General features: G+C 29.9%; 1 protein-coding gene across 1 annotated transcript in view; it reads right to left on the bottom strand.

The window, feature by feature from the left end:
- Nucleotides 1-346: 346 nt before the first annotated feature.
- LOC106462074 (histone-lysine N-methyltransferase KMT5B-B-like) overlaps nucleotides 347-10212 on the bottom strand; it is a 47946-nt gene continuing 38080 nt past the window's right edge. Inside the window, exons 8-10 of the mRNA XM_022389210.1 lie at nucleotides 9208-9275; nucleotides 4582-4742; nucleotides 347-3472 (exon numbers count right to left, since the gene is read on the bottom strand). Of these exons, the coding sequence (XP_022244918.1) occupies nucleotides 1728-3472; nucleotides 4582-4742; nucleotides 9208-9275 (1974 nt within the window). The 3' untranslated portion in view covers nucleotides 347-1727. The remainder of the gene's footprint in view (nucleotides 3473-4581; nucleotides 4743-9207; nucleotides 9276-10212) is intronic.

Genomic DNA, 10212 nt, shown 5'->3' with positions numbered 1-10212 from the left:
TGGAAAATGAAAGCATGATTTTCTTTGATTTACTTACAAACAACTCTATTATTCATAAATACCATCTATAACATTTTACCATACTTCTGCAGTAAGGAACAATGTGGCAGTGCTGTTTCATTAACAGAGAACCACCTCACACAGACTGATGAAATATTAAATACTGTAACAATTTACAAAAATCTGTACAGATGGCAACATTACTTTCAGTAGCAATACACTTTAGAATAAAGAAAAGTGAGATCTAGTCTGTAGGGTTAATTGGACAAAGTAATTAAAGACTCGTTAATCACACTTCCTGATTTTTGTTGAAGGAATGTCAATATTAATTGAATCATTTCCTAAAATAAGTTTAAATCTTTTTGTACCAGGTTTCCGTGGGGACACTATTAAAGATGATGATGATGAGAAAAAAGAACCACTGTGAAATTTACAACCACTTGATACACACAAATGATTAGTACTACCATCATCATCAGAGCACAATTTAACTTCTGATGAAGGTAATGCCATGTGTGACTTTTTGTATTTCCTTTCTTTTGTTTTCTTTTTCTTCTTTTGTTTGTGTTTCTTTTTCTTCTTCTTCTTTGTGAAGGTTGATGGTGAGCCCCATTGGTTATCTCTACTACTCCTAGGAAGGATTTCATACACCATGTTTTGTTTTACAGAATAAGAAGAGAGTTCTGTTTTATTGACAGAAATATGTTCTTCAATGATTGGATTTCTTTTTACTCTAATTGTCAATTTCAAACAGCCTTCAGAAGAAGACTGGCAGCTGTTTGACTTGTCATTACTGTTGTTACTTTCATTCATTCTATAGTGCCTCCGTTTTCTTTTGCACTGTACATGATCTAGGTTAATAAAAGAATTTCTTCCACTTCCATTTTTAACACCACTTTCTGCAACATCAGCTAGTGCCCAGTTGTTTGCTTCCATTTCTTGCTTACCATTATGATTTACATCAAATGAACTTCTTAACAAATTTTGGTTGACATTTTTCAATGGTTTTTGTGTAAAACCAATTCCATTAGATTGGATTTGTTTATTTTTTTTACCAAGATCTATACCATTATATTGATTATAATGACATGTTTTGTTGACCAATGGTTGCTCCAAGGTACAGTTCTTTGATAAAAAGTCTAGGTTTTGGATGCAATTATTGAGTTGATTAGTCTCTATTTCATTGAGTTGCTGACTGTTAGACACTCCATACAATGTATTTAAACTAGACTCATTTTTTTCTTTCTTCAGTCTTCCTGAAGGCCCTCTTAACCTAGATGCAATACTCTCATTGTTCATACATTCTGTAGAAAGCAACAAATTCTTATTTTCTTTTACACAATGAATAGAATCTGAAGACACAAACCCAGCTCCTTTTCTAGTTGGAAAATAACTTGAGAGATTATCTTGTTTCAAACTAGATGATTTCTCTAAGTATTCTCTAAGAAGTGAGTGTTTACTACAACCTATGAGTAAAGCTTCCTTAAATTTATTTGAAATCAACTGCTCATTGAGTTTTGGCAAATGTTTATTGCCACTTTCAAATTTGTTCTTACTGTTCAAATTTGTAGTAATGTTTTGAATTGGAATTTTGTTTTCTGAAATATCTGAAGTCGTATCAACATATTTATTAGGAGGCAGTGTATACGAGTTTGATGATGGTGTTAGTACACACTGGTTTTTACAGGTAGTTCTATCTAATTTTTGAAGAATTACTTTTTTAGTCACTATATTGGGCTGACTATTCTGTTTTTACTTTTTTCAACACACACTAGATTTTCGTCTTTTAACCATTTTAATTGTTCACTGTGTTCTTCACCAATATGAACTGAGTCTAAATCAGAAGGAACCCAACTGAACTCATCAATGAAAATATTCTCCAAGCCATTATTTGAATTCTGATTTAAGTTAAAATTACAATTTTTTGTAACAGATCGTGTTATTCTTTGGTCAGTACTTGATGAACTAAGATCTACAAGATTATCTAGAGTTGTTTGTTCCATCATTTGTCCAAGTTTTTCAGAATGTTTATAATTAAGAGCCTCTGAATCTTGAGAAACAGAATATCTTTTGGGAATGACTGATAGTTCTGATAGATATGAAAGTTCAGAGTCTGTATCAGATGAAACACTGTGACAATTTCTCCTTTCCCATGATCTCAATCTTGTTGAGATACCACATTTATTTCGAGTTGGATGTCTTTGAACTTGCTGTAGAATTGCCTTATGTTTCCCAAGTTGCTGTTTGTCATTACAATAATCATTAGCCGACTCACTATTTGCAGATTCGCCTGGTTTTAAACTAACAAAACCTGCTTTGACTGCATCGTCTCCCACCTGAACTACCGAGTCCAAAACCTGAAGGTCTGTCCCTACAGAAGCATCCAACTTGCAGATTTTATTCTTGTGTTCCTGGATATTTTTTGAAGGCAACGATAAAGAACCTTCGTTAGATGTGGATAAGTTGTCATTCATCTTTTTGTACATGGAATTCATAGGTAAACCTCCAAATGTCTTGAGTTTATGTGATTTGTTTTCTTGAATACTACTAGAAGATGATATGCTACTAAATGATTCTTCATCCAAATAATCCACTGAAGGATATACAGAGTGTCTTCTAGTATTTACCTTTGACAATGATGTATCTTTTGGACTCTCATTAGAAGCGGTATTGATATAATCTGAACCTTTTGAAGCTTCACGTTTGATTCTTTTGCATAAATTATTGAGATTTGTTTCTACTTTGGAATTTGAATGCTCAAAGAAGTGCTCAGTTTGTTTCAAACACACAAGTCCATTTCGTTTTTCCAAAATGGAGAGTTTGGAAACAGCTTCTTCATATTCGTTGACATTATTAGAGAAATGATTTTTTTCCAGATTTTCAATGGCACATAAACCATTCTTTTCATTTTCAGGTATGTCCTCGGATTCAATGTTGTTACATAACTTGCTGTTATGATGCCTTTCTGATGAAAATTTTGATTCTTTCTGTTCCTGCTCAGTTAACAATGAAGAAGAAAGACTAACAATGTTTTCTGTAAGTAAAGTTTTGCACTCAGAAAAATCTGTACTTATAAAACAAGCATGGTTTTCTCTCAGCTTTCCACTCAGTTTCTCTTTCATTTCATTCACTGGAGCAATGCTTTCAAAACTGTATTGATGAGGGTGGTCTAAACAAATGCTATAATTTTCAAGATCAGTTTCAAAATTACAATATTTCTGTTTATGTTGGTAATTATAACACTCTCTTTCAGGTTTATCTGATTGGATGTGAAAGTTTTTATAATAAATTCCATTTTCACCCGAAAACTTCTGGTGAGATCGAGTTGTATTTTTTCTTGGTGAAAGGACAACTCTAGGGTCTTTGAATTTGTAACCACGTGAAAGTAAGAGTTGAGCATCATAATGGGTGAGGCCTTTCTTACGAAGTTCCTTCAGTGTGGAGTGCTGGAGCTTACTGTCAACTCTAGATTCTTAAAAACCAAAAGAAAAATCATTAGTAGACTTATACAATAACCTCAGAAAAAGAGAAAACCAATAGACAAACACATCAAAAATGTAAAACTCAATGCTTTGACAGCTACAAAACTGAAAAAACAAACAAACTATTAAATGTGTGACATGATGCTTCTATGGATTCAACCTTAGTTTAACTAGGAAAAGAGCTAGAAGAAAGTCAACAGAATAGTAGAGGAACTGAAACTAAATACAGTAAATCAATATATATATATATAAATGATTAAAAAAGTCAAATCTGGATTTATAAAGTTTTATTTTCTACCTAAGCTGTTTTTTTAAATACTAGTACCAAAAATTTGAAGTTGGGAGATTGGAACTAATTGTTTGACCTTGAAAATTTCTTAAGACTGAGTTATACACCCATATATATAGTTAAGAAAAACATTCACTTGACATCTAACAGAATAATTCAATTTTTACATTATGAGAATGGGAGATACAAGAATTTTTCTAAACATTTTCTTTATCTCCTTTTTTTTAATGTAATAAATTTAAACAATTTGTTTTACTACCACAAAGTCTTGTAGAGCATTAAATAACTAAAACTAGAATTATTTTATTTCGAGCAGTTTTTAGAAAAGTTTTAGATTTAGCACAAAAAAAAAACCCATCAAAGAACATAATTTAATGGCTTTACACATTGTTTTAACTACACGTATTTCTTTTGCTTTGATGAAGCGATGTTAATAACATAATCTACAATTAATATTTTGGCTTTCTTATAATGGAAGCATGGTTTAGATAAAAAAAGAGAAACAGTTTGAAGATTTGTTAATACAATAACGAAATATACAAAACAATGTCCAATGATATTTATTGCTACTATTATTGAAAGTAATATTAAAATTGAGCTGAAGCTCTACATTTTTTCAAATTAATACCTCCTAAAACCAGAGAATTTCTTGTTAGAGATTCTTTCTGTAATTATGTTTTAGCAGTCAATTAAAACTACATACACACATTTTTCCCGAGAAAACATAAGACACAGAAAAATAAAAGAGAGAAATGGCAGCAAAGTCATTTTAGATTTTATTTTTACTTTTACAAGAGTAATGCCACTTACCAAGTGAAACACTGCTTTTGGTTTTCTTTGCAGCCTCTACAGATTTTGCCTGTTGTTTCATCCTGTTCAAACGGTTGTCTGTTTCTCTGAAACTGTATGTAGTTTTCGTTTCTCCTTCTTCTGTTTTCACTTGGCAGTCAGTAAAAGCACCAGTACCTCTTCTGTGTAAAGAAAATGAGACACAACTTGAAACGTCTTATGTAATGAAAATGGAATAACACCAGTTTCAAATATTATACCTGACAGGCAGATAAACTGTAAGCACTTCTCTTGCATGTGTTTATATACATTAGTTTAAACCCAAGTATACAGAAGTTTCACCTTCAACATTCATTATAAACTTTTGAATCAGGTCTACTCTTCAGAATTACTATACTTTTATACTTATTATCATTTTAAATTCTTAAAACACTACACATGTAACTTTAGAAAGATTTTAGCATCATGCAACTGGAATGCTTTAAACATCTTAGGAAAAAAAGCCCCAGAAATTAATAATATAAAAATAGTTCATAATTTTGAATGAAAATAAATTTTTAACAACTAATCATTCACACTGAAATTTCTAACAAAAGTGTGAGAACATCTGTACAAATATACCTTGTAAGAACTTTACAGAAAGCTGTAGTAGGATTATCATGAAGACAATGCTATATTTTTCTGACTTAACAGAACATATATTTCACCAATGTCATTTAATTAACTACTATAAGTAATAGTTTGTATAAATAAGATTTCCATGCTTCCAAAAAAAATTTTGTCCACGAGTATCCAGGAAAACAATTTGAAAAATTCCAGGATGCTTATAAAAAAAATACATTGATCAAATATAGATACAAGATAACACTATAAACACCAAATCAAACTGTACAATACAATTATTTTATATGTGGAGGAGAAAAAAAAATCTTTCATAATGATCATAAAAAGTTAGCAAAAAAGTACACAATTTGTAATTGTGTTATAAAATTCTAATATTTCATTGGAATGATGAAGAATATAACCATTAATGAAAGAAGTGCTGAGTGTTTCTATTTAGAAATTTCAACAAACTAACAAATTATTAAATATGTCAATATTTATTTTGCATTTGGCTCATTTTATCAGTAAAGAGACAAAAAGTCTTGAAAATATACTGCTACCTTGATGACAAATAAGACATGCACACATAATACTAAACATAAAACAGCATTTCTTATTGGCTGTTGTAGATGAACACCAGATGATGAGTTGTGATGTTGGACTGAAAGAAAACTCAATACTTGTGCAGACATAAAACTGAAATTATACTCTTAATCTTCTAGCCTGGAATATGCAAGAACATTTTAAAAATTCTGCAGTTTATGTAACTTTTAATCAGTATTTTTGTGCCTAGAAATGTCCCCCTTCACTATATAATGCCAATGGGCAATCACTTGTTATATGCCTAGTCTATTATTTATTATAAAATTACAGGTAGTTCATTTTGTCTGCTTACGTATGCAGTATACGTATCAGATCAACAGGTAATAAAATAATAAGACTGTGGAATATTTAGCAAAATATAAGATATTGGACAAAAAAGTGTGTAATACTAATCACAGCCATTAAATGTCATAATGATGTGCTATCAACACAGCACACAGGTTATGATATCAGACCATATTTGTTACAAGTGGCTTCTTCCAAGCCGAGAACTGTTTGGCTAATACAATAATAATTTCTTAGCTTAAATTCCATATATTCACATAGTCATAATCTTTTCTTCTCCAGCACAGATTTCTCAACTGTTCATCTTAAGTTTTCATTCAGTTACTATGGTCAGCTTAGTCAATGAAACTGTTCCTGACCTTTCAAAAACTCCATCAATAACTTTGTCTGTTGATGAACAATTTAGTGTACCACAGAGGTCAAGTTCGATTAAATTCCTGTACAGTAGAAAATTCAAGTGTCTGTGGCCGAGATATAACAGCAAAGCATAAGTGCTTAATTCAGTCACAACTGGATGTTAAGTGTGTTTGATACCTCAATTATTAATTTTCTATAAGGATTAATGTTAATTGTACAATCAAAATCAGCATGTAGACTGTCTCAACTTATATGCTAAATGTCTTGTTTCCATCATTGGAATAGAGTAATTTTTAAAGAAGGCATCACAACTCACTGACTTTTTCTTTTCATCAATAACCTAGAATTTTGTAAAGTGATGCTTATAAATAATTTATTATATCGATTAATTAAGTTAATCGTTCAGCTCTAATTATTTATAATGTCTATAATGGCAACTATTTGAATGTTTCACAAACAGCAGTTAGGTTTATGACACTTTATTTTACTATACTTAATCTTAAATTTATTTATTTCACTTTTTTAATAATCACTATTCCCAAATAAACATATTTCTGATCTTACAAGCCATATTTTCTTGAGGTAATTTTTTGAGAAATTGAGATAAGCACAAGGGTACAGAACATTGTTATAAAAACTATAATTTTCTAGGTTTACCAGTACTAAAAATTTGTGTACTAAATTCTATGATTTGTGTGATGCCTTAGTGAACTCTACATGTCCATTATTGAAGAAACTTTTTGTACGTAAATTTACATATTTAAAAACTGGAAGTCTGGTTACAACATGGAACAAATAGTCTATCAATTTTTTTTTAATTTGTAAATAAGATGAGACTGAATGTCATAATTTTCACTTATGGAGTATGATCTGAAAGTTATCTCCCCTTTTTGATGTTAATGTAAATAAATGATAAAATTATTACTAGTGTATGCAAAAAACTATTCTATTTCCACCTCACAAAAAACCAAATCATGTCACAAAGATTTTTTGTTTATCTTACCTTAATAAATTGTTATACATTTTTGTATTAAAAAATAGGATCTACAAGCTGAAATGAATTGTTTAAACAATGTAGTGCTATTTTAACCCAAATATAAAAAAAGTGGTATGTCTGTGGACTTGTATCACCAGAAACCAGGTTTCGATACTTATGGTGGTCAGAGCTTTGTGCTTAACTATAAAACAGTCAATCAATTCAGTATATTTATTATCACAGTCACATGAGATACCTTTATATTGTGAAAAGTTTAAGTATTGTTTATATAGCAGGTTTTAAGTTACCAAAGAACAGTTTATTTCGTTAGTAATTTCAAACAAAAAAAGGGGGTAAATTAATCTTGTCATATTTTTTGATACTGATAAGGGAAAGACTAGAATTTTTGTAGAAAGTTTTATCTTTAAGTTTGATAAATACTCTATTGGGGGGGGGGACAAATATTTTGAAAAAACTACCATTCTACATGTAGAGGAGGATCAGAAAACTCTGCCCTAACTTGTCACCAATTCAAAACTGGTCATAGGATACTTTAGGATAAAATTACTCATCCAGATCAACCCAAAAATAAAAAAGCAACATGAATGCATAAAATATAATGAAATTATAACAGAACGTGATTTATTTATTCACTTAGTATTCTTTCCTATGCTTGACCAGTCCTACAATTTCTTTAAGTTATAAAACTCGCTTGTTCAATACTCTCACGTGACATTCCTTTGATCTATGAACCTTGTATTCTCACTTAACATAGTCTTTCTATACAAAATTTAAAGTTGCATGTTTATTTTTGTGTCACACCTGAAGAAAACAGGCCAAGGTACTGTCAAAACATGTAGTATATTTTCTGCAGTAAATATCATTGTGCTAAGAAATTCTGGTTTGTTAGTTTACTACAGGAAACCAATAATTACCCCTGAGAAAAACAACTGAAAATCTATCAGAATACACCAGTTTCTTTTTGAATTGCTAAAAGAAAACAACAAAAATTTCCAATATAGAATTTTGGCTCCTGGTACTCCTATGAAGGAAATTACTCCAACTAAGGTAGGACCCTTCTTTTATTTTAATCTTCCCATACTCTAAACATTAGTGACAACCCTAATTATATTAAAAACTAACTGCACTGCAAGCTGAATTTAATAATAACAAAAAAAAGAAAGAAAGAAGATAATGTTATATAATTCTCAAAATTATTAGAGTGAAAAGTTTAATAAAACACAATACTAAGTGGATATATCATATAAATACTATAATAAATATAGAAAAAGTAAAATGGCCGTGTTAATTATTATAATTTAGCTTTCACTGTAGAGTGAATGTAAAATAAAACCTTCCCTGAAGTCAACAGGTAAGTTTTTAAAATTTACTTATGTTTATTCTAGTGTTTTAGAGGCATTCATTTCAGGTGATTTTTAAGTATGTTTTATTTACAAGCCTCTCTTTTGTTACTTTAAGAGTTGGAGTTTATGTGGTAGATGGGTAAACAATAATCATTTAAATACTAAACTACATTATTATTTTCTCTGCCATAATTGAATGTTTTATCTACACAGTCTGTAAGTTCCTTTTAACCATATATACACAAATGTGGGTCAAAATGTATGTAACAATTTTTAGAGTTATGTTCAAAATGTAAATAACTTTATTATCAATACAAGTCAATAAACATAGCATCAAAACATAGATCATAATTCAAATTCTAATATTATATAACTTTTGATTTCTTACTTTAAAAATGAAATAATTAAATAAATTCTCAATCTTATCTTCTATATGTCACATGATGCCTCTATGTTCTGAATTCCATTTTAGATTTTCTTTCTTCCCTTACAAAGGTTTCACAATGTACATCAATCAGATACAGCAACTATAAACATTGACAGGCTAAAATTTAAAATAAGAACCTCCCACCATCTTTATGTTCTGATATATCAATAAATTTGCTACACACACACACAATAGAAGTTACACCTCTTCATGTTTTTGAAATTACTTATTTACTCATACTTACTTATCAAACATACATGTTTATAAACATGGAAAGGCCATTTTCTCAAGTGCACGATTATGAAGTCTTTATATTAATTTATTTCATTAAAAGTCACCATTTTCTCAAGCAGATTTTACTGAGTGAAGACCAAATTATAGCTCTGTAAGTAATGAAAAATTTTAAACCTTTTTACTGGTCAGCTAGAAAGCCAGATAAGTTCTAATTACTTTGGGGCATTCAGTTTTACTGTATAAATTATTGTTTTAAGATGCATATATGAAAGCTACATGGATAATTTTTTGGGATAACCATCTTAGAAACATTTAGGGTTAATGAAGAGCAAAAGGTCCCCACTCCTGAATGCTAAATATATTTTTTGCTTTGCGAATTGCAGGAAAAACATATGTAATTAAATGTTGTGTGAAATAACCTGAAATTCTGTTTACCTTAAACTACCCACATTCACATTGTGTGATTTACTGCTGTTCATGGTAGTTAGATAATGCTAACAGAAACAATAAAACTAAATAAAAACATATTTAAACTATCACACGTTTGAGGCTGTTTGGAGTAAATAACTGTATTTTTTTTGTTTTAATATGCAATCATTCTTGAAAGAAGAAGGGTAGTTTAAATTTATTTTTTACAATAATTACAAAGCCAGTCAAATAGACTGAGCCCATATAGTGTTAGGGTGTAGAAAAAACAGCTAAAATATAATTTTACTGAAAACATTTTCTTATTAATTTAGATAGTTCAAGGGTTATGTAAATGAAATGTGACAACTATAAGATGAAAAAACTATTTTTATTCT

This window comes from Limulus polyphemus, unplaced genomic scaffold, assembly GCF_000517525.1.
Source record: "Limulus polyphemus unplaced genomic scaffold, Limulus_polyphemus-2.1.2 Scaffold1089, whole genome shotgun sequence".
In the NCBI taxonomy this organism is placed as follows: Eukaryota; Metazoa; Arthropoda; class Merostomata; order Xiphosura; family Limulidae; genus Limulus; species Limulus polyphemus.
This window is presented reverse-complemented; position numbering and strand designations above follow the sequence as displayed.